Source organism: Culex quinquefasciatus, chromosome 2, assembly GCF_015732765.1.
Source record: "Culex quinquefasciatus strain JHB chromosome 2, VPISU_Cqui_1.0_pri_paternal, whole genome shotgun sequence".
Classification (NCBI taxonomy): Eukaryota; Metazoa; Arthropoda; class Insecta; order Diptera; family Culicidae; genus Culex; species Culex quinquefasciatus.
The window spans coordinates 140242569-140268327 of NC_051862.1; the positions used below are offsets into that span (position 1 = coordinate 140242569).

The 25759-nt window shown below is 36.3% G+C and overlaps 1 protein-coding gene across 1 annotated transcript in view; it reads left to right on the plus strand.

The window, feature by feature from the left end:
* The window catches only part of LOC119766338, a 60065-nt gene that overhangs the window by 20850 nt on the left and 13456 nt on the right, over positions 1-25759 (plus strand). Inside the window, exon 2 of the mRNA XM_038250825.1 lies at positions 2302-2469. Coding sequence (XP_038106753.1) covers positions 2302-2469 — 168 coding nt within the window. The remainder of the gene's footprint in view (positions 1-2301; positions 2470-25759) is intronic.

Sequence of the window (25759 nt, forward strand, 5' to 3'; positions counted from 1 at the left end):
GACAGCAATTGCTCGTTCACCAGATGCTTCTTCCTTGGGCAGGGGAATCGTAACAACCCAGATTTGATTAGTTTGATACCTCAATGTATAAAATGTACTTCCAAATAGGTCAACTTTTTTATTCAAGGTCATGACAGTACTATCCGTCTTTATAGCAGGATGGTGATTTGTTTTTATTTTTCCCCTCGAGAACCACCCTCAGCAAATCTGCGGAGCTGCACTTTGATAAATCCATCTCCGGAGATATGCACTTTCTATTTGATATATTATCCAATTACATTTACAATGTATTCCTGGTTCTTGTTTTGCAAGTCATTCCTTCGCGCTCGTCGGTGTATCGCCAATCGAAGACGACATTTTACCTGAGGGGTGCCGGCTTCGAATAGTTGACAGATAATGAGACTTTAAATGAAATTTACTTCAGTATATTTCATTAGAAACGATTGCGCTTCAAAATTATGTTGAAATATTTTATCTATTCTTTTTACAAATAGTGGCACCCCTGCCCTACATTCAAGTCGATACGATACTAATAATTGAGCAGGTTTAATCCTCTTTTATTCAAACATTTTGGATTCATTTCACCAAGCAACATCTATGATTATCTGATTATATCCAGCTTCTTAAATGAACTAAAAAACTATAAAACGGTTTTTCAGAAGTTTCATGAATTACATTTAAATCATTTTGAACTTTTTGAGTTGTATGTATCGTATATGTATGTCGACGTAAACGAAACCATGGTACAGCATCGAGTCATGGAATGCATCGGCAGGAAACTGCTCGGGATTAGCTCTTCAACTAGCGACCCCTTGAGTCTCGACGACGGAAGCAGCAGTTGAGGGACTGTGCTAAGAATCCACCTACCAAACTGCTTTGATCGACGATGCTTTGCCCGCAACACAATGGAGCACTTCCATTCGAGCAGTTTTTGCTTTTTTCTACAATGTATTTCTTATGGAGCGAACTGTCAAAAACTGCTCGACTGCGGGTGCTCCATTAGGGATAAGACTCCTGAACAAATTTTTTTTGCCTTTAAGTTCGTCTAAACAATGGAGCATTTCCATTCGAGCAGTTTTTGCTTTTTTCTACAATGTATTTCTTATGGAGCGAACTATCAAAAACTGCTCGATTGCGGGTGCTCCATTACAATGGAGCCCTTCCATTCGAGCAGTTTTTGCTTTTTTCTACAATGTATTTCTTATGGAGCGAACTGTCAAACACTGCTCGACTGCGGGTGCTCCATTACAAATTCAATTTGGGAAGTACAGAAATGATGTTAAAATATTCAAAAATCGATATCTTAAAACACCGTACAACTATTTAGAAATTCACATTTTTTTGGGAATTTTTTTGATGAAATTTTGTCCGTGCATTCCATTTGACAAAAAAAATCATTTTGCATCATTAGTTTTTCCATACAAGTGTCCAAACAATTTTGAGGTCCGGTCATACAAAATCAGCATGTCTTTATTGTCTATATTTTCAGAATTGCTTTTTTGTGATTTGCTGATTGTATTAACTGGCCGCGGTGCCGGGTCCGGTGATTCAGTGGTTAGCGTGGTAGCCTCTCACCCCAGTAAGGCCTGGGTTCAATCCCAGACGGACCCGGTGGCATTTTTCGAGACGAGATTTGCCTGACCACGCCTTCTATCGGATGGGGAAGTAAAACGTCGGTCCATTTGCGTAAAAAGAGGTTTTGGGTGACTCACCACACATAACCTTCGGACGCCTAGAAATGAGCAGAAACTTGCAACAGAGCCCACAAAAGACCCGGGGTCGTCGTTTTTTGATTGTATTAACTAGGGTGATTTATTTTTAAAAATGCTATATTAATCTACACTAGAATGGTTCAAATTTGACTTTCCACGTTCCGTTCCAGAACTTGATATTTAGAAAAAATCTGTTGATGTGGTTTGGAAGATTATTTTTGTATTGCTCTGGTTTGAAATCATTTTTTTTTGTTCGAAAAATATACATTGAAATTGTGAAACCTGAGCGACAAGGCGTCCTTAACCCAATTTGACCCAGAAGGCACGTGCTACCAGATAGCACAATCACGACCATTTATCTACACAAATCTTCCTTTTACGCCGTTTCCATCATTTTCCCAACAGTTTGATGTCTTTGCGGTACATTTTTCCCATTTTGTTCGTATCTAAATCTTGTGGGTTGTTTTTTTTTGTTGGGGAGAGCTCTTGATGCAAAACAAGTGCTTCCGGTAAGTCCTCTGTGTTGACAGAGGGGAATAAGGAGCGAGCCCATAACCGAAAGTCCAACCGTGTTTTTTCCTACTCCCAGGAACTTCAATTACCGGCTATTTCAGTGCGGCTTCAACGGTACTTATGCTCTCTCGTCCTGCCTCCGAGGACTTCATAGCTATGTCGGTGGAGATTCCGTTTGGAAGCATACCGGTTTCGGGTTCCGAACGTCTCCTCACCTCGGGGGAACACTTGCGGAGCAATATAGGTTCAATTGTCGAAATTGTGATTCAATTTGATGCATGGTTTCCACCTTACTCGTTTTATTGGCCTTTCGACGGTGGTTTTCCCCCACTGCTCTGGTAGAGAGTCGAGTTTTCCACTCGACACTGAAGAAGGCGAGCTTTTTCGACAGGCTTGCCGGTAGAATATTGCATTTTGGGAGAGATTTATGTGTGCTTCACCAGGAGTCGGGAACACTGACACCCGGAATATTGAACAATTAGTTCGAATCGACACGTGTGCAGTGTGTTTCAAATTGACCCCTCCATCCGATGGGTCGAGCGCAAACGTTGCTATGAATTTTGATTACAACTCGACTGTCGACACAAGACTGGGGCTGCTTCGTCGTTTTGGAAAGCAATGCTGCAAATCCTACTGCTGCTACTTGAGACACAAGTGGAACGTGTTCCAATTTGAGGAAGGGAGCTTTACAAGTTCATGTAAGGGCGGTAGTGATGGTTTATTTGTGCATCAATGAGGAACATTTTTTCGTGTATTTTTTGGTGGAATTAAGTCAAACTGACTGTTCTCTAAAAAGTCACGGGATTGAAACTAGTCTCAAAAATCTGTATCATTTTTTCATTCGAAACAGTGGTACCGCGTGGTCCAGCCTTTCCTGTCATTCTTGAACGACGAAATAGCCTTCTTTTCTGTACCAAAAATAACAGAATCGAATAGCAACCTTTACAAAATAAATGCTGAAAAGTCTTCTTTTCAGCACTGAAATGGGTGCTGAAAAGTTGAACAATTTTCAACATTTTTTGATTTAAACGATTTATTGACAAAATACAAAAATGTACATGAAAATTCGACTAAAAATTTCACTCAATGGGTGTTTTTCGGAATTCCAAAAAATTTTGTATGGAACTCGTTGCAAAACTTGATTTTTTCAGCACTCTTCGTATTTATCCAACTCGATGAACCTCGTGCTGAAAAATCCTCTTTTTGCAACTTGTTTCATAAACTACTATTTAAATTTTCTAATTTTTTTGAACAAATTACAAGTTTAAAAGTCAAATTTAAATTTAACAACCCACCTTTTTCTAATGTCGATATCTCAGCAACTAATGGTCCGATTTACAATGTTAAAATATGAAACATTTGTGAAATTATTCGTCCTTCAAAAAAACCATTTTCAGGAATTTTAAATCAAGATTAACATATCAAGAGGGCGTAATATTGAATGTTTGGTCCTTTTGAAATTTAAGTCTTGATTTAAATTTTTTGAAATTATTTTTTTCGAAAAGATCGGAAAATTTCACGAATGTTTCATATTTTATCATTGTAAATTGGACCATTAGTTGCTGAGATATCGACATTAGAAAAATGGTGGGTTGTTTTGGTGAGACTTAGAAAACATTTTTTTTTGTTTTTAAACCTTTGCATGGAAATATCTCAGCAACTAACCCAAGTAACATTTTTTTCCAGGAGTTCTACAAGAGCTCTTCAAGATAGCTACAGCATAGCAGTTTGGACCGCGGTAGGATAAAACTCTCTTCAAGTATTCTTCCAAACTCCTGAAGAAGTTTTGAAGAGAATTTTATCCTACCGTGGTCCAAACTGCTATGCTGTAGCTATCTTGAAGAGCTCTTGTAGAACTCCTGGAAAAAAATGTTAATTGGGAAGGGCCGTATCAACAAAGTCCAAAAAAGCAAAATATAGAGAATTTTCTCAGTTTTTCAAAAATATTTTTTTTTCAAAAGTGGGCAATCATGGGCACTATTTAAAAAAAAAAATCAATAACTGTTACTATTTTGAAAAAAAGTTCCATAAAAATGACTATAACTTGAAAACAGTGCACTTTATCAAAATTTCACTACTGTACTTTTTGATTGCAAATTCAATTTTACATCGAAAAATGAAATTGAAAAATGTTTGCGACCAATATTTCGATTTTTTGAAAATAAATGTATTGATTCAAAAATTTATAACTCGGTCAAAGATTTTTTGCCCATTCTGGAAATTTGTGAAAAGTTGCCATTTCATGTTCTGAATAAAATAAAATAAAAATAGTATTTTTTTTGCAAGTCAAGTTTTAGTGACAAAAAGTGAAATTAAAATTCACCATTTTTTTACCGTGTATCATTTTTTTCAGTGTAGTCCATATCCATACCTACAACTTTGTCGAAGACACCAAATCGATCAAAAAATTCCTTCAAAAGATACAGATTTTTGAATTTTCACGTGTCATTTTTGTATGAACAGCTGCCAAATTTGTATAGAAAATTATATGGACAAACTAATGATGCAAAATGGCTTCTTTGGGCATACCGAAGGCATCAAAAAAGTTTCTGCCGGATTAAAAAATACAAAAAATCGAATGACCGAAATCTTAGAGAATTGCTCTGAACACGGTTTGTTGTTGTTGTAGCGCGAGAGGTCTTTAATCTTGCCAAATAGTACTTTGATTTGAAATTTTGTGTTTTATTTTCTATTTTTGCAGGGGTATTTTTTAGAGTGTAATAATGTTCTACAAAGTTGTAGTTACAAAAATGTTGATATGTAAACATCAGGGGTTTTCTTGTTACCATCACAAGTTATCGCGATTTACGAAGAAAAAGTTTTCAAAAAGTATTTTATGCAACCAATTGCAAAAAGAGGATTTTTTCAGCACGAGACGTGCATTTATCTAACGAGGTTCACCGATTTGGATAAAAACGACGAGTGCTGAAAAAATCCAGTTTTGCAACGAGTTCCATACAAGCATTTTACAGCATTTTAGATGAAGGCGGTGAAATAAATAACAACATTTTTGCATTTCAGAAAAACACCCATTGAGTGAAATTATAAGTCAAATGTTCATGTATTTTGTCAATAAATCGGTTGAATCAAAAAAATGTTGTAAAGTATTACTTTTCGAAACACCCATTTCAGTGCTACAGAAAAGTAGGCTATTTCGTCGTTCAAGAATGACAGGAAAAGTAAGTAGGGGAAAGTGGGGCAAGTGTAACAAGCTAAGGAAATGCTCGATAAAATCCATTGAAAACGTTAAAAAATCTGTCAGATTTTTTATATCCATCATATTCCAGGTCTTGACTAAGACTTTGATAGAACAAGTTTTTTTTTTAAAAATCCTGTTTTTTAATGTAAAAAATTGACATTAAAATTTTTGATTTTCCGTGCGTTCTACTCAACTAGTAGGGCAAGACGAACAACCCGTTGGGGCAAGAGGAATAATGCATGAAACAACATGTTAATTTTGCTAACAATTGAACTGGTATCAATAAGACACATCAGATTAGAATGTATTGGAAGCGTTTCTTTCATTTTTAGATTAAATAATGATATTTTACAAAAAAAAAATGATCGTTTTAAAGGAAAAAACTAATTACTTAGATGATAAATAGTAAATTTTCGTAATACCACTATATTTTGTATGGACAATTTTTAAAAAAATTGTTTATCAGTTTTTAAAAGTACGTTTATATATTTTTTCCGATACAATATGTTGTTGCAGTAATTCGTAATTTTTTCCATACTAAAAATCCATATGGGTCATTCCTTCCCAAGTGACCACGCGTCCAACATCGACCTTCACCAAATCTGCTCATATTTGGCATGGGGGTTGTTTTTGCCCCAAAAACAAAGAATCCAAAGTTTGGTGACATTTGGTCCACCCCCGCGCCCGTGGCACCCCCCTCTTTTTCTGAGATTTTTGAAAAACCTCATTTTTAAAATGCATTTTGCTAAGAGAAAAGTTTACAAAAAGTGAACTTTTGGGTATGTATATTTGAAGATTTTTTTATGTAGAATCGAATGGCGTACTCAAAATTTACGTACAGTGTTGCCAGATATGAAAATTTTGCGCTTTAGGTTTTAAAATGCTTTTTTAACTCTTTGGACGAGCTTTTACGGGAAAACTGACAATTGGATTCGATTGCTGAGATTTTTTTACATTAAATTCAATCAAAACCTCAGGGTAAAATGAATATTTCTTGAGATATCACATTTTTAAGTTGGAAAGCTCTGTATTGCACAGCAAATGTTTTACTAAACCATCAATTTTCAACAGTACATTGAGTGAGAGCATAGTAGGCCTTGAAATTTGAATTTTCTTTTTTTTCAATTTCTTAACGGAAGCAAGTGAATGTCCCAAAATTGAATTCATGTATGTATGTATTGTATGTATGTATGTATTTGTGTATGTATGTATTGTATGTATGCATTTGAAACCCCGTCTTGGCAGGAATTGGCGTGGTTCACGGATATAAGGAAATGACAAAATGTTTAATTTCGAGCGCATCAACCGGAATTTTCTAGTTTTATGGCCCCAGAAGCCAGCCTGAAAATATGAGCTTATTTGGTTAGGGTTGGTGGGTCCAATTTTTACCTGAAGGATTTTTGGAGTTTTTTTTGGCAAAATTTAAAAACATGCTCAAAATAATTACCTATATATTTTCGGGATCAACTCCTAGCGCTTTGCGATGTTCTACAAAGTTGTTCCCAGGATCAAAATCTTTGAGAATTTTGACAATAAGAAAATTTGATAGCGTTTTGGGAAACTTTGTCGAAGAAGATGTTAAAAGTGAAAATTCCCCATAGTAAATTAATTAAAGTTCCATTCTAACTTCAGGTCAAAACTGGACCCACTAAACATTAACCAAATGGGCTCATATTATCAGGCTAGCTTCTGGGGCCACAAAACTAGAAAATTCATGTTGAAGCGCTCGAAATTAAACATTTTCTCATTTCGTTATATCCGTGAACCACGCCAATTCCTGCCAAGACGGGGGTTCAAATGCATACATACAATACATACATACACAAATACATACATACATACAATACATATATACATAAATTCAATTTTGGGACATTCACTTGCTTCCGTTAAGAAATTGAAAAAAAAGAAAATTCAAATTTCAAGGCCTACTATGCTCTCACGCAATGTACTGTTGAAAATTGATGGCTAAGTAAAACATTTGCTGTGCAATACAGAGCTTTCCAACTTAAAAATGTGATATCTCAAGAAATATTCATTTTACCCTGAGGTTTTGATTGAATTTAATGTAAAAAAATCTCAGCAATCGAATCCAATTGTCAGTTTTCCCGTAAGTGCTCGTCCAAAGGGTTAAAAATGCATTTTAAAACTTAAAGCGCAAAATTTTCATATCTGGCAACACTGTACGTAAATTTTGAGTACGCCATTCGATTCTACATAAAAAAATCTTCAAATATACATACCCAAAAGTTCACTTTTTGTAAACTTTTCTCTTAGCAAAATGCATTTTAAAAATGAGGTTTTTCAAAAATCTCAGAAAAAGAGGGGGGTGCCACGGGCGCGGGGGTGGACCAAATGTCACCAAACTTTGGATTCTTTGTTTTTGGGGCAAAAACAATCTCCATGCCAAATATGAGCAGATTTGGTGAAGGTCGATGTTGGACGCGTGGTCACTTGGGAAGGAATTACCCATATGGTACACTTGCCCCACCTGAACAAGATTTTTCAAAAGCTCTCAACTAAAATAACCAAAAGTTAAATCATACTTTATAATAGGTGAAAATCATTGGTAGGGACACTACTGATCTAGGAAAAATAGCATTTTGATAAAATGAGCCATAAAAAGAACCCTAAGCCTTATTTTGTACTTTCCAAATATTATAAGAAAACAAAGGTTTTGAAAAAAAAACTTCATTAAATCTTATGCCCCGTGGCGTTTACGTCGTTTTGGCGGTTATGTGTTAGTAGAATTAACTAATTGCATTGCTAGTAACAATTCCTCATACTGGAAATAATCAAAATTGTAAAAATTACGGCCGTACGAGCGATTGTTCCTCTTGCCCCACATGGTCGTCTTGCCCCACCTTCCCCTAGTTTCACGACGAAATTGCAAAAAAGTTACTTTTTGCGTTTCTCTTTGTTTTGTCATCCGTGTCTGTTGCGGGTGACCATGAACGGCTATGATCAACAACGAACAACTTTTTCAAAACTTTTTTTATGCAAATCGCGATACCTCGTGATGTACAAGCAAACCCCTTATGTTTACATACAACATTTTTGTGATTGTCTGCTCTACAACTTTGTAGAACATTGTTACACTCTTAAAAATAACCTTGCAAAGTTAGAAAAAAACACGAAATTTGAAAATGAAAAATTTAGTTCTAAATGAAAAAATTACCCTTCTAGGTCAATGTAGATTCGAAAAGTACATCAAATTTCCCGTAAAATGACATGTTCCAAAAAAATTTATAGTCATGTAATGGAAAATGGCAGAGTTTTAAAACTTTTTTAGTGCTTTTTTTTGATAAAAAACACGTTTTTTCGGAATTTTGAGTACGCCATCAAATCGGGCGTCTAATTTTACATAAAAGTTTCTTTGACACCAAATTTCTAGGTCATCGCCGTTTCAGGCTGCAAATTATTGAAAAACACCTCTTTTTTCGCATGCTCAAAAATGCAAGGGGTCGTACCGCCCCTCAGTCCCTGGGTTCGTGTTCAGGGACAAAAGTTTCATGCAAATTGGAGAGGGGTCGGGGCATCTGCTGTGTGAGTTGGTGGAGAATCACCAATAATCCATGCTACATTACTAAGAATTGTTCAAAAAATATGTGATGGTAGCTTTGCATTTCGATGAATTCTAATTTTGAACTAAATTTCTATGAAAAGGCCATTAGAAATGTTCAAGTATTTAGTGTTACCAGTAAATCTCTTTACCATAGTGAAATTCCATACAAGTGTTGAAATATTCTATATAGAACCAACCCAAACTTCAAGTTTTATCTCACCTACCAGATCGGCTGCATCTGAGCAGGGTGGGAAGCCCTTTTTATAGTTACTATATTTCACGAACAAAACTATGACACTGCTACTGCCACACCACGTTTGACGTAAATATGTGTGTACATTTCGTCTCGTTTGGGTCTCACATATTGAGAGAGCAACAAACAAAAAAAAAATACGAAAAATGAAATGGAAAATTTCACCTCCTATTTGCATAGACCAAGAACAAACTTCACCCGGGGAATACGTGCCACATTTGAAATTCACAAAACTTCCCACCGAGATGTGCATCATGTGGTGCCCACGGGCACACAAACAAGCACAACCAGGGCCGTTACGAAGGGTTTTCTTGGGGATCTTTGACTAAAATTGTAGTTTTTTTAATTTGACATTTTTTTTTTTTTTTGCAAATATGACTTTTCATTTTTAAACATGGCTATTAGGGCAGTGATAGCCCTCATGCTGGTTCCAATGGCTCTAAGAGATCCCAAACCTTGTAAAACCCCTTTGCAACGGTCCTGGCACGATGCACACATGCGTTTGTTGTCCGTCGGAATTTGGCTGGAAGGGGAAAAGGGAGTTTCGCCCAACAGAGCTCACAATTTGTGAACGATGTGAGGCATGTTTTCCCCTCCGGTTAGTGGGAAGGTGTGCGGGGGTGTTTGGGGTTTTCCCGGACGCAACTCAACGAAACACACATGACGCCATAATGAATATTCCCTTATCAATCGTGGCAAATCTTGTAGTCATGCCACCACCACGTTGAGCCTCTGAGCCCAAAGCGTGGATGGTTTATTTTGGGCAGAATGGTACAGCACAGTTCTGTAAGATGATACCGGGTTGCATTCTCAAATGTCCGCTTCGTGTACCAGGTGTAGTCGGTTGGACCTTGTTGTGGGTTGATGCGAGGTTCTATTTTCCTGGGAGATTATTTTGGTTGCACTAAATGCTACCATTTTGCCTCTCTAACTGAAGAAGGTTAAAAAGTTTGTGTTTAACCAAATATTTAGAACTCAAATGAAATTGAATAATTATATAAATTTACTTGTTTCTTAAACATTTATGATGATTGCGGTCAAAATCATCGCTCTGAAATGGATGTTCAACCCAAGAGAATTGTGTGTTTGTGTTGTGTACGTGTTGCATTCTAAAACGGTTTCTCATGCATAAACTTGTTGCGCTGAAGCTTTCATTTCCCGTTTGTAAATATTTCGTTTACAACATTTTTTTCTCCTCCGCTCGTATTTCCCTAGCGAAACACAGAGCTTCGTTAGTGGACTTCCTTGTGCCGGCAGCGTTGAGTGGAGCGAAAAGTTTTGGCGTTATTTTTGTTGGTGGGGGAACAATGTTTTCCTGGGTGCTGCAAGGAGTATTTTTTTAAGAGTTGCTTGATGGAAAACTTTATTTATATTCCGATTTTCATATTTTCATATTTTTTGCCCATTATTTCCTTAAATATTTGTCTCAAATCTGGAAAAAAGAAAGAAACTACCATCTCTTACAACAATTCAAAAGGTTGGTAAAAGATTCTAAAGTTTCATTATTTAACAATATTTTTCGACCTGTCTTTTAGTTTTGCCAAAAATTAAACTTATGAAAAAATGTTTTTATTGTTTAGGGCTCTAAAAAAACAAACATTTTTAGTTTTTGACTGGTCAATTTGGGCTTGAGGGACAAAAATTACAGGCATTTTAAGGAAAAAAAGATGCAAATTTAAAACTTAAATATCTCGAAAATGCGCAAGCCAAATTTTAAACACCAGAATACATTTGAAGGAGGATATCCAGCACTACAAACACTGAAAAAATCTCAGGGGTGTTTTTCTTTAAACTCGAGATATCTTCATTGGAAAAAGTTTAATTTTCATGGGGACCACCCCAACGAAATTCAATTTTTTTCCAACGAAATTATTATTTTTTTTAAATATGTTTTTTTTATGTAATTTTGCCCACTGAACCTGAATCTGCCCTCAGAATTCAGCGAAAGTGTTGAAAAATCAATTTTTGATCATATTTTGTGTTTCCATGTATAGTTATCATTCAAACCCAAATTATGACCAAAAATCGATTTTTTGACAATCTGGGTCACACGAATTTCCACAATCAAAAAAACTGATTTTTGAAGGTTTGCTCAGATGCTTTCTATAAATTTGGTCGTAGAAGGCGTTCCTTACGAGATAAAATTTTGATGTCTTCGACAAAGTTGCTTGGATTGGCAAGCCCAACAACTTTTTAGAAGACAAAAAAAATCCCAAAAATATTCCTAAAAATTAGATTTTCCAAATCCGCCTAGTAGTGAACCGCCCTAATTTACAACCAAACCAAAAGTTGCCCCTTTCCATTTACAAAAACTTTTCTGAACACACCAAAGCTCCAAAACTTCACTTTTTTTTTGGAAAATCCACTTAATTTTGCGATCTGAACCACTGTGCTATGTAGGTACAAAAAAGTGATGAGATTTTTTTTTATTTTTTTTTTCTATTTCAATTTCAAGATCAAGACATTTCTTCAAAATTATCAAACAAAACCACTCTTTCGAAATGCGTGTTGTTTAAAATGTTAAAATGTTTAATGTCCAAAAATCAGTAAAGAATCTTTTTTGGGGATGAAAAATATTAGATTTTTGTTTAGGCCGTTGCAAATATTTTTGTTTAACTGGTCCGAAAAATCAGGGGGCAAACAACATTTTTTCAAAAAAATATCAAAATTTCAATGGAAATAGAAGTTTAATCAACTGAGAACAACCTTAAAAGCCTTTTTCTGCGTTGATAATCATATTTAACATGTTTGGACTCGTTTAAAAATATTTTTAACTTTTATGAAATTACAATGTACAGAACCGCAAAAACTTTTCTCGCAAAAATAAAATTTTCGTCAGTATTTAGAAATTTTGGAAATCAATGATTGCAAAACAACTGGAAAGGTCTAAGATGGTTTTATCCCTTATTCCCGAATCCCACATTTCCGAATCCCATATCCCCGAAAATTCCACATTCCCGAAAATCATTTTCCCGAAAGTGTCATTTCCCCGAAAATCATTTTCCAGAAATTTCCACATCCCCGAAAATTCCATATCCCCGAATGTCATTTACCTGAATGGCCATTTTACCGAACTGTCGTTTTCCCGAATTTACACATACCCGAATGGTTATTTCCCCGAAAGTTCCATTTTCCCGAATGATATTAACATAGATATAAACTAAATTGTTTTTTTAGGGATATTTTTACAAAAGTATGACCTTAATATTAAACTCTCCTATGTGTTTTTAAATATAAAAAAAATAGAAAACAGATAACCGTAGAAGGCCATCCATAAACCATGCGGAAACTTTTGAGATCATCCACGTTCAATAAAAAAGGTTTTTTTTGTATGGGCAATTTTCAGCAATGCACAATTTTTCAAAACGGTATCCACGTGGTAAAGATTGCACAGCAACAGTTTGTTCTAAATTTTGTTTAACTTTTTAGTTAAATCTAAATAGTAATTACAAAATGCACTTTTTAAAATATTTCATCATCGCCATTTTGGGTTTAAAATTACTAAATCACTTTAAAGTAGTTTAAGGGTTATTACCCGAAGTGAACTTTTGACAAGGCCTTTGGATAACCGAGTCTGGACTGTATTTTGATTTTCAACTAAATGCAAAAAAAATAGCGAAATGATCAATGTATCAAATCGACGCTGTCGTGCTATCTTGTCGTTTGTCGCTTTTTGACGTTCCGAGAAAAACGCGTGTAAGTGATTGACCTTGAATAAACGAAAAAAAGAGCACGCTATGTAAACAATAACAAACACGTTTTATTTGGTTGACCATTCTGTGCATTGTCCTGAAATTTGTTTGAATTTGGTTGCTGAGGTCCCGAGTTATAATTACAAACGTTCACGGTAGTCGGGCATGTACGTGTGTCAAACAACGCATTGTGATCTGGAACCTCTTTGGCCAGTTGTCGCACACACAATTTTCAGAGTGTGTCAAGTTAGCACGAGACGACATTTTTCGGTTTTTATTGAATATCTCAGAATTGAAATCGAATTTTGGGTATCTATGTAGGTCAAAAGATGAGGCATTGTGAGTTGCACAAAATGGCTTTCTTAATTCAATTTGGCCCAAAATCGACGTAAGACAAGTTAGCTCGACTGCGACGAAATGAGGAAAATAGGCAAATGTATTAAGCAGCACGCAGCTGTTTAGATTTGTTCATTAGAAATATGTACTCTGCTCAAGATGTTCTCCTTCTCTACATCATTTGTCATAGTCGGAGTTTTTGTTGGATTCGGCAGAGTCAGTTCTTTTTGAAAGGCAGTTGGAGTAACTAAATCTCAGAATCCGGAATTCGAATCCTTTAACTCCACAGACTTGGAAAATGTTCAAAATTTAAGTGAAGCTGGAATAAAACGCTCTTAAAAAAACTCGGAATTTTTTGAACGTTCAATTGTGGACATGATACTTCATTGATCGCCACTTCCCCGAACCCGCGCGCGCGCTTCTAGACAACGGGCATACCCGCCTGACCGGGTTCGGGGAAGTGGCCGTTCAGAGATATGGTCATTCGGGAAAATGATTTTCGGGGATGCGGAAAATTAGGGATAGTGGCCATTCGGGAAAATGGTTTTTAGGGGAAGTCGCCATTCGGGGAAATGGATTTTTCGGGGAAATGATTTTCGGGTAAATGACATTTCGGACTTAATTGAAAAACGTTACAAATCTAAAACTTCACTTTATCTGAATGTATTTTTAGTAATTTTTTTTTTTCAGCAGGAAAAAAAATAATCAAAGAAAAGTATATGGGCATTGTGTGGGCTACCCAGTACTTGTTTTCAAACAATTCTAGATACAAGCCTTATTTTTTTAACAATATTTTTTGATTTTTTAAATGTCCAATAACATATTTTTTCACTTTTTAATTGTTTTTGAATAACCCTGACTCAATGCGGTTTCAAAAACACCCAGGAAGCAAAAAAAAGTGGTCCAACAAAATTCCAGATTTAGTTTCAATTCTATCAATGTCCCCCGAGTTAGTTACAGATATTTACTTCAAAATTTATGTTTCTTTTAAAATCCGATATTTGGAATTTAAAAGAAACTCCTATAAGCGAAAAATTTCATGTTTAAAAACTATGGGGTACCAGCAGCTTAAGCAAAACGAAAAGGGGTACCTAGCCAAGAAAAGGTTGAGAACAGCTGCAATACAGTAAAAAAAAGTTGAATTGTTAAAGGTGTATAATTTGATGGTTGAATATTACCACTTTTTATTAAATTTCACAGGAATTAATTTGTAAATATGTAAAATTGAGCAGAAACTGATGAAAAGTTCACCAGTTCCTGGTGTCATATCACTTTTTTTATGACAACAAATCGATCAACATTCCCAGATGAAATATTGCCATCATTTATTTACTTTGTAGTTTGAACTGTACAAGAAAACGAAATCAGGTTTCCCTACTCTCTCCTACTGAACTTCTGAAAGTAAAGACCTGAAATGTAATATTTTTCATTAAAAAACTAAATTTGGTGCTACCTGTTCTTTGAAATGCCCAGTGCATTATTTTAAAGGTTTTTTTTTTGTTTAAATGCTTTTGATGGCAATAATTTGTGGTAACATTAAAACTTTTCTGGGAACCATTCTATAATTGACGGTCCTCATTAAACTTCAAGAGCATTTCTTTTCAATGCTCATAATTTGCTCAAACCAATGCAGAGCAGCAGGAAAATGAAAATTAAAAGTTTGACTATACAGAGCGAGCGGGCAAAATCTCCCGAATGGCTTTGCCATTTTTCTTGTGTTTTATGATTGAAGCTGCTCGCCTTCGTTCCGTACTGTTATTGCACTTTTCGAAATGTGACCACGTCCAGACGGCAAACGACGGGAAATGAAAAGCTAAGATTTAAAAGGCAAATTTGCACTCAATGTGAAACTGGCTGTCGCAAATTTGAACTAACATTGCAAAGTGATTTAAGTGGAAGCAGCGTTTAACATGTGGGTCCTCAACTCAAACTTAATCATTTTATGAAGATAAATTTCCTTTAAAACTTATATGTTTTCCAGTTAACAAAAATCATAAAATTCAAGTCTTCCCCCTTTAAACTTGCTACGTTCAACCAGTGCGCTCAAATGGGATATTGTGCGAAATCAGCACCGGGGCCTCCTGTTCTCTGTGGTTCACAATTCGTTTATGTTCTGCAATAAAACAGCTTGTTCTGCTCCTCCCGCGCACGTGGAGCTGTGTCAAACGAGCATATTTTCTAGGTGAAAAGATTTTTCTGGATTTTTTCCCGTTTTGCCGGGGTTTGGGTCTGCAGTGTCGCACTCTTTGAATAGAAATAATTTGCTTTTCGAGCGTAATTATGACGATTTTTTTTGCGTTTTATTTCTGCTCTGTGTTCAACATTGGGGAACAATTCCGGGAAAAGTTTCATAAAAGCCAAACCAGAACTGTGGGTACCGAAAAGTTGAAACATTAGAGGATTCATGATTTATGATTGGAACGACGGTAGCGGTTGTTTTATCTTTAAGGTCAATTTAAACTTTTTTAGAGATTATTTTTATTAGGAGATATAGTTAAAATATTGTGTCTTTAAATACAATTATTATTTAAGAAGTTTTTGATGATTTATTTACAGGAGTTTAGGGTATCATGAACAGCAGGGGCCGGGTTCGGTGGTGGTAGCCTCTCACCTCAGTAAGGCCTGGGTTTAATCCCAGACGGACCCGGACCCGAGATTTGCCTGATCACGCTTTCTATCGGATGGGGAAGTAAAACGTCGGTCCATTTGCGTAAAAGAGGTTTTGGGTGACTCACCACACATAGCCTTCGGACGCCTAGAAATTAGCAGAAACTTGCAACAGAGATCACAAAAGACCCGGGGGTCGTTAAAGTGGATTGCTTTGCTACCTAAAGAATTAACCCTCTACAACCTAACCCCGCCTTTAGACGGGCTTCGATCTAAAAAATCGCCAAAAATCAATTTCCCAACCGATTTTTGATCCTTAAAAAGCATTGGAAAGAAGATCTCTTAAAATTTTAGAAAATTTCAGTTTAACTTGTTTTATGTGACTTTGCCAATGTTTTTAAAAATGTCATTTTTTAAGGGGTCAACTTTGGTTGTGTTTTTTACTAACATTTCCTATATTTTCAGTAAAAAGAAGTATGCAGTAATTTTTGTAGTGTCCCAGACTATGCCTCTACGCATTTTTTTTGCAATTTAAATGATGATGGAGCGATTCTATAGCAGAAAATGTGAAAAACATGCAAAAAATTGAAAAAGTGACTGTAAAAACGTGAAAAAATTAGATAGGCGAAATGTAATTATATTAGGTGCTAGAGTAGGCCAAATACTACCAAAAACAAACATAAACTAAACAAGATAAATGCCAATTAAAATACTAAAAATGAAACAAGAAAAACATAAAACAAGAGAAGTAAAGTTTTTCGTAGAACAAAAGTTGCTCAAAATTACCTCCTGAACACGGGAAAAATAAATATTTTCGAAAAAAAAAATTTGGGCAGTAGAGGGTTAAGCCAGGGAGTATGTCTTACCCAGTCACGACGTTCTAGCAGGATTCTAGCAGAGTTCTCACAGAGCTGGATATTCTTACAGCATTTTAGCAGAAATGTTCCACCGTTCTAGCAGGATTCTGGCAGAACCAGCTCTGCTAGAATATTTCGTGACTGGGTATGATTTTCCAAAATTTTCACCACTTTCTTTCAGGGCTGTGGAGTCGGAATCGGAGTCGGAGTCGGAGTCTTCAAAAATCGAACAGCAGGAGTCGGAGCCGAATATTTCTGATAACCCGGAGTCGGCGTTGGATTCGGAGTTATCTAAAATTCATCAAAATTATTTTTTTTCATTGTTTATTGTTGTTAATTGTCATAATGCAGGTTTATTCACAAAACTTCGTATATTTTCAATTGATTTTTGAGTCGCATGCACTGCGTTGCCCTTTTATTCATTTTCTGAAAGAGAATTTTCAGATGCCACTATGTTTTGAAGCATTTTTATTGTGATTGGAATGCTTTGATTGTGTTATTTCACTATGATCATTGAATGATGACCTGTTAATACTCTTTTACTTATTTATATCATAAAAAGTTGCAACTAATTTTAAAATAATCATTTAATATAGTAAATAAACCGATTATGTTAATGTTTACTATTTCTCTAGTAAAATCTGAAAGTGTTTATCAGTGTTGCAAATGAGTGATAGAAATGCTATCAATTGATTATCTCTGCACCAAAAACATCCGAGAGTATAACGGCAGTCACTATAGCTTGTGAGATCTCTTTTTGTGTCTCGTGATTCCCAACGATGTCATTCTCTCTCTCTATCACTCCACCCCTTTTCCTCTACTATGCGCTCTCACCGCTGAGTCTCTCAATCTCTCCGAAAACTGCAATGAGAGAACGCGAGTTGGTGATTAGGAGCCGACCACGCATAACGTCCCGTTAAACTGCGTTTGCGAAATTGGTTTTGTGGCAGCTTTTGTGGTTAAACACTGTTGCGGTAGGATGCTCGTGGAAGCGGGAAAGATAGAGAAAAGGAAAATGTCAATCGCGAGTGTGTAAACACGAAAACGTGTTCGGCTATGTTCGGCGCTGAGAGTTTCAATAAGGAGAGAAGAGCAGTTGTGTTTGAGGCATGAATACGCGTGATAATTGTAGTTGCTGAGAGCTGATATTTTGATATTTTAACAACCCTGGTGTTTATGCATAGGCAAACTATTTTGATATCACTTCAAATTATCATTGAAAAAATCTCAAAATTTATGAATCGAAAAAAAACAATAAAAATGTATTAAAAAACGTTACTTTATCCACCCTTAGGTAGTTGGCGCCTTCCTCACATTTAAAGGGTGCTACCCAAAATGTAAAAAGTGCGTAAATAACACTTAAGTGCTTATAACTTTTGATAGGGTTGTCAGACCTTCAATGTTTTGGACGCATTAGAAAGATCTTTTAAATACGCAACCTACGATAGGTCGCATGAGAGATCCGGACAACGTTTCCATCAAAATATCTGAGATCCGGCCTCCAAAAAGTGCAAAAATTTCTCTGAAGTGCTTATCTAGGTTTTTAAGCGAAGATTGCGTTCGAATTGTGAACGTCCGAATTGTCAAGATCGCGCAGAAGCACCAACATTAGAAAAAAAGTATGGCTGTCATGCCATGTTACACTTTTTTCGTAATGTTGGTACAACTGCGTGATTTTGACATTTCGGGCGTTCACCATTCGAACGCCATCTTCGCTTAAAAATCTAGATAACTTTTGATAGGGTTGTCAGATCTTCAATGTTTTGGACGCGTTGGAAAGGTCTTTTGAATACTTATCCAACGATAGGTCGCATGAGAGATCCGGAATGCATTTTCATCAAAATATCTGAGATCCGGCCTCGAAAAAGTGCGTAAATAACACGAAAGTGCTTAAAACTTTTGATAGATTTGTCAGATCTTCAATGTCTTTGACGCATTGGAAAGGTCTTTTAAATACCTTTCTGAAAATGTATAGCATGACGGGTTTTCTTACAAAACCCACCCTTTTTAAAATCTTCCGGACTTTTGTTAAAATCGTTTTTTAGCATAACTTTTGAAGTACTTAACTAAACTGCATAATTTTTAATAGCGACTTATGGGACCCCGAGACGGATCGAATGACGCCAAAACGGACAAAATCGGTTCAGCCAATGTCGAGATAATCGAGTGACAATTTTTTGATCAACATCCCACCACACACACAGACATTTGCTCAGAATTTGATTCTGAGTCGATAGGTATACATGAAGGTGGGCCTAGGAGGTCTAATTGAGAAGTTCATTTTTTGAGTGATTTTATAGCCTTTCCTCAGTAACGTGAGGAAGGCAAAAAGATAGGATTTCAGTATATTTAAGAATTTTCTCATAATGTATATGTCCCACGCCAATATGATACAAGGTAATGATCATTGCAAATCAATGTACCTTAAAAAATTCTTCTTGTAAAGGTAGCTTAATGGGTGTGACCTAGAACATATTTTCCCAGTGGACTTTCGCATTATTTTTATTATTTTTTTCGGTTTGATCTTTAGATTAGTTTAAAAAAATAACAATTAAATATTTAAATTTATCAGCTTTTTAAAAATTATATGTAAATTAGAGACTAAGTAGGGGAACAGCATCTATTTCCAGCGTGCCTCTAATGTTGGCAGGTCAGAACTTTGACATTCAATTAAAGCTCATTAAAAGCGTTTTCAACTGAAATCGAGTGATAAATAGCTCAATAAGAAGTGAGCAAGCAAGTGTCTATCAAAAGTTTTGCAAAATTAGTTGTTTAAATAGTGAAAATCAGCAAATTGGATGGAGTTAGGAGCGAGTGCTTAACCTGCCAAAGATACGAGAATTTCCCCTAAATATATCCAAATTTACTTTCAAAATTGTTCTTCTACAAATGCCTTCAAATCTGGAGAAATTTTTTGATTTATGTTTCAATAACGTTTAAAAATTATAATCTAGAAACTTTTGTTTCCCATTTTTGATTCGAACTTTCTTTCCTTGAGAAAAACATGACACTCAGAGAGTTTATTAATAATCCTTTTTATCACTGTTTTCAAAATAGTTAACTAACTTTTGAAATATAAAAAAAACATGTGGAGTCGGAAAAAAACTAAAAGAAGTTGTCTCAAATTTCACTAAAGAGCAATTCCAGCCCAAAACAGCCTCTCTCCGATATCAATGACACTTTGTAGATCCACGGCAGTACCAGAATGTGGGACACAGTAGCCACTTTGGGAAAACCTGACCTGATGTGTACAAGGATCGCTGCAAAAGCTTAGTGGTATAGATGCTTGTAGAGAGCATTATTGCTTTCAAATAAAATGGATGGGTGATCGAACCTCGTCGTGAGCTAATTTGATTATTCGTACTTATTTAGCGTTCAAGAATGTGTATGTTCTAAAGTTTCCTGTAGAGAACTGATGGCAATTGACCCCAGACCCATCAACTGCGAGGGGTATGCTTATTTTTGATAAAATTAGATTGAACAAGATCTTCCACCCACACTCTTTGTTATGCTTTCCCTAGCACCCTGATAAATGTGCAGCTCAAGTTATCCGGCAAAGGTAATTGGCTCATGTTTCCATCGGTACCAGGAAGCAATTTGTTTTAGCAAACAAGTAAATACTACAGGCTATTTAAACTCTAAGTGCACACCTAGGAAGGAATGATATTGTAAACAATACCAGACGACTGCTCCAAAGTTGCCTTCTCTTCAGTACAACTCTTCGAAGCATAAACATCGCATTAATTCTAACCAGATTTCATCAAGTCAACAAATATACACACACGAGCCGAAGAGCAATAAACAATGACTTGAAGTGTTGTATCGTTCCTGTTCAGCGGAGAGAGGTCCAGAGTCCAGCCTGAACTCCGATTCCGAAATGAACTGCTGCTGCTGGACAGGATTTTCCTGTGAAATTTTCCCGACTCCACCGTGAATATAAATTAATGTGTCGTCACTCAGTGCCGGGAAAATTTACGGCATTTTAATGAGTGTTTTCCCCTCCCTGGCTTTAAATTGTGTGTGTCTGTGTGCGAGTGTGTGCATGACAGCTCTCTTTTGGATTTTCATTTTGATGCGGTCGCCGCAACTGGTGGTGGCACGGTGGCGGTGGTTCGTTGGTTATGGTCGATCCCATGGAAATAACACGGCCATAACGGGGAGGCAGTTAACTGTGAGTGGTTTCCAACGCGTGGCGTACGCTCACCGCACTTGAGTTTAAAGCTCATTTACTCAGTAAGGTTAGCAGGTTATTAAGATTACCGGATGAGGAAGGGTGGTGTTCAGTATAAGAAATTAAGTGGATTTTAAAATCGGAAATAGAGTATTTTGTATTAAATTTACTAAAAATCGAATCCTCACAGTTAGTAAATAGTAAATAGAATGATTTCGTGCACAAAAAACAATTGATTTGTGTCCAGAATTATATCTCCAAATTCGTATTGACACTGAAAAATTGTTTCATTAAAATTTTACAGAGTTTGTTTGCAATGTTTAAGTTTTTATAAAATATTTATGTTTTATGGGGAATCATTCTCAATATGAAGAATCAATGATCGGATGAATCTATGACATTTCCCCGAAACCCACATTCCCGAAAAGACATTTCCCCGAATACCACATCTCCGAAAAGATACTTTCCCGAAATGTCATTTACCCGAAAATCATTTCCCCGAACAATCCATTTCCCCGAATGGCCACATCCCCGAATGGCGACTTCCTCTAAAAACCATTTTCCCGAATAGCCACTTCCCCTAATTTTCCACATCCCCGAAAATCATTTTCCGAATGACCATATCCCCGAACGGCCATTTCCCCGAACCCGGTCAGGCGGGTATGCCCATTGCCCAGGACCGCGCACGCGGTTGGGGAGGGGGTGGGTCAAAAATCCCAAATTTTGTGTAACGTAATAAAAGAATGCTCCCTTATTTCTAATGAACAAATCTAAATAGCTGCGTGTCGCTTTATTCATTTGCCTATTTTTCTCATTTCATCGCAGCCGAGCTAACTTGTCGTACGTCGATTTTGGGCCAAATTAAATTAAGAAAGCCATTTGTGCAGCTCACAATGCCCAAAACTCGATTTCAATTCTGAGATATTCAATAAAAACCGAAAAATTTTGTCTCGTGCTAACTTGACACACTCTGAAAATTGCTGTAAGTGAGACAACTGGCCAAAGAGGTTTCAGACCAGAATGCGTTTGACACACGTACACGCCCGACTACCGTAAACGATTGTAATTATAACTCGGGACCTCAGCAACCAAATTTTAACAAATTTCAGGACAATGCACAGAATGGTCAACAAAATAAAACGTGATTGTTATTGTTTACATAGCGTGCTCCATTTTTCGTTTATTCAAGGTCAAACACACGCATTTTTCGCAGAACGTCAAGAAGCGACAAACGACGAGATAGCACGACAGCGTCGATTTGATACATTGATCATTTCGCTTTTTTGCATTTAGTTGAAAATCGAAATACAGGTCATACTTTTGTAAAAATATCCCTAAAAAACAATTGAGTATATATCTTAGTAAATATCATTCGGAAAAATGGAACTTTCGGGGAAATAACCATTTGGGTATATGTAAATTCGGGAAAACGACAGTTCTGTATAATGGCCATTCAGGTAAATGACATTCGGGGATATGGAATTTTCGGGAAAATGATTTTCGGGGATGTGGAAATTTCGGGAAAATGATTTTCGGGGAAATGGCACTTTCGGGGAAATGATTTACGGGAATGTGGAATTTTCGGGGAAATGATTTTCGGGGATATGGGATTCGGGAAAGTGGGATTCGGGAATAAGGGATAAAACCATTCCCCTAATTGGCCACATCCCCGAATGCCATTTCCTCGAATATCATTTCCCCTAATCGGCTAAATCCCCGAATGCCATTTCCCCTAATTGGCCATTTCCCCGAATGCCATTTCCCCGAAGTGACACTTACGCCAATTGCCGTTCATTTAAATTTAAATTTTCCCGAATTTGCATATCCCCTAATCATCATTTTCGCTAAAGCCTTTTTCCATGAATAACAGTTCAATTTCTTTCTCAATTTTACCGAACGAACAGCTTATTCGGGTATGCTGTTGATTAAATGTTGTAAATTGGGTAGTAAAGCCCTTCGTCATTTTTTATGAACAACGGTAAGAAACACGTGAAGTGAATTTTTTAAAATTTATTTATTGATACTTGCACTGTAATTTGGATTTGGCCCGCACTTTTCTCTCGCACTTTTGACAACAAAATTTCTAAAAACTAGGCAACCAGCAGTTGTTTATTTACATTTGCAGTCGCAGTTTCCACCAAACTGGACATTTTAAATCCTTTGCGGTCGTTTAAAGGGTCATTGTACTTAGAAAAATAAGCTTTATCGTTGTGAACAATAATATCACAAATTTAAGCTTCATTTTAGTACCCAATTACAGTCCAGACTCGATTATCCGAAGCCTCGATTATCCGAAGTTTGAAATATCCGAAGTTCGATTATCCGAAGGTTTGTATGGGACTTCGGGGAACCGGGCATTTCCGCTTGACCTTGTTCGGGGAAATGGCATTCAGAGAAATGACTATTCAGGGATATGACTAATCGGGTAAGTGGCATTCGGGATTGTGGCCCATTCGGGAAAATGGCATTCGGGGATGTGGACGATAAGGGGAAATGGAAAATTCGGGGAAGTGGCATTCGGGGAAATGTCCGTTCGGTAATATGGGTTTCGGGGAAATGTCATAGATTCGGATCTCACTTAAATGTATGTAAACAATGTCCGGATCCATCATCCGCCCCACCAATGGTTAGGTTTTCGAAAAACCTTTCCAACGAGTCCAAAACATTGAAGATCTGGCAACCCTGTCTCAAGCTATGACCACTTATGATGCCACTTATGAACCCTTGAGTGATAAGTCTGTTTTTTGTATTCCGGAACTTAACGAAATTAGACGAAATTTGTGGCCAAGCCCATCATATCACATATCACCCATTATTGGAAAAGAGTGAGAAAGGCACCAACCACATAGGTGGATTAAGTTAGTTTTTAACTTTTTATTAAATCTGCCTAGATATGCCCACGGAATATCTTCAAGAACCGTAAGAACCATGGTAATCGTAAAATAGCCTTGTGTTTAGGAAAAAAAAAACATTTTCCAGGCAAATTTTCAAACTTAAATCATGAAACTTGAAAATCAGGAAACCTGAAGCGAGAAAACATTTGTTCACTATAATGATAATATCTGGTTCGTTCGCAATACGTTGTCGTCGTTCATAATTTTCACTAAAGAGCATTTAGAGAACGTACAGAAGCTCAATTTAAATCATATTTGAATTTGATGATCCGTTAACAGTTTCTGATCGAGATCCGATCGAAAAATTACTTTGTTTACAACTGGCGCTTAGGTTTTTTTTTAACTAACCTGAGATTTTATGATTTGTGCATGCGTTCCCTATGTCAGAAGAAGCCATTTTGCTTCATTAGTTTTTTCCATTTTAGTTTTTTCCATTAGTTTTTTCCATCAAATTAATTTCCATAGAAGATGATGATGCGACCCAAAATCATAGTGTTTGTTGAAAGGTATTATATTTTATTCTCAAGGCATGCAATCGGATGCTGCGGATGAGACATTTCCCGTTTATCGGTAGTTAAATTTTAAATAAAATGGTTTAATCTTAGACAGCCGGCTGTGGAAAGATAGAACCAAGATCATATGTAATTAAAATTGAATAATTAAGCAGTGTGCAATCCAGAGGTCGCTGGTTCGAATCCCGAGGCGGACGCAAAAAATTCTAAGTGTAAATATAGGTATTCGGTGCCCTCTCCCCGTGCCATACCTTCACACTTAGGAGACCCGGGAGGCGGAGTCTTGTCGCAAAAAGAACGATACACACCTGTGGAACCGTTGACGAAACCGCAAGGTTTAAGAGGGCCACATTAAAAGGTGTTACGTCGATTCCGTTTCAATTAAGCAGTGTTACTTTTAAATTGAGATGTTTCTACGAGTTTTAAATGATTGATGTTTAGTGAGGTACTGATTAACGAATCGAACGACGAATTACGATGTTTATCGAGCTGAAATAGTATGATAAGGTTTTGTTGTTGTTTCACACCGACGCCGGATGCGAAAAATCCTGCGATTGCGAGGCATCGCAAAATATACGCATAAAATCACAATCTTCAGCTTGCAATTTAATTACAATGAACATTAAACGACCGCCGGTATTATTTGTTCCATTTTTGAGGGCTGTTCAGGTTATAAAAAAGAGTATGTGAATACATTCCAGACCCAATTATTTGAAATCTCGATTATCCGAAGGTTTGTATGGGACTTCTGATTATCAAATAAAATACAAAGTATTTTTTTCATTTCTTACTTTTTACATCAAATTAAATTTTTGCGACCCAACTTTAGTCAAATCAAGCAAAACAATTCGACAATTCGAATTCGAAGTGTAAACAAAGAGTCTATCCTGCTCACGTCAGTTGATGTTTAAACTTCGGTTTTGCCCCTTTTACAATGTTTTGCTAGAAATGGTTGGTTGCCTAAAAACATAAAAAAATGTATTTTATCAATGTTTCATCACCGCCATCTTGGATTATACATTATAAATCACTTGAAAGTAGTTTTTTTTTTAAATTAGTAGTCATACTAAAGCTCGACAATCAAAAATAATACAACAACTTTTTGATAGTGTTTCGATTATCCGAAGATACAATTGGTGTTTTCGGTGCAGAACTCGAATTTGACGTTAAAAGCAATAAAAACGATTTTTTTTGCTCGTGATCCGACTTTCCAAAGTACCTTCCAAGCCTTCGGATGCTTCGGATAATCGAGTCTGGCCTGTACAGACATTTTTAAGGATTTATTTCCATGATAAAAAAAACTTCAACTCTACTTCATAGCTTTTTTTTTGGCTTTGTTGATTGAACTTTGCTGATTGCTGGAATACAGGCTCAAATTTTGTGAAAAATGTTTTTTTTCTCAGTGTCATCTAACACACAATTCGGTAGCAACTTTAATCAAAATTCTT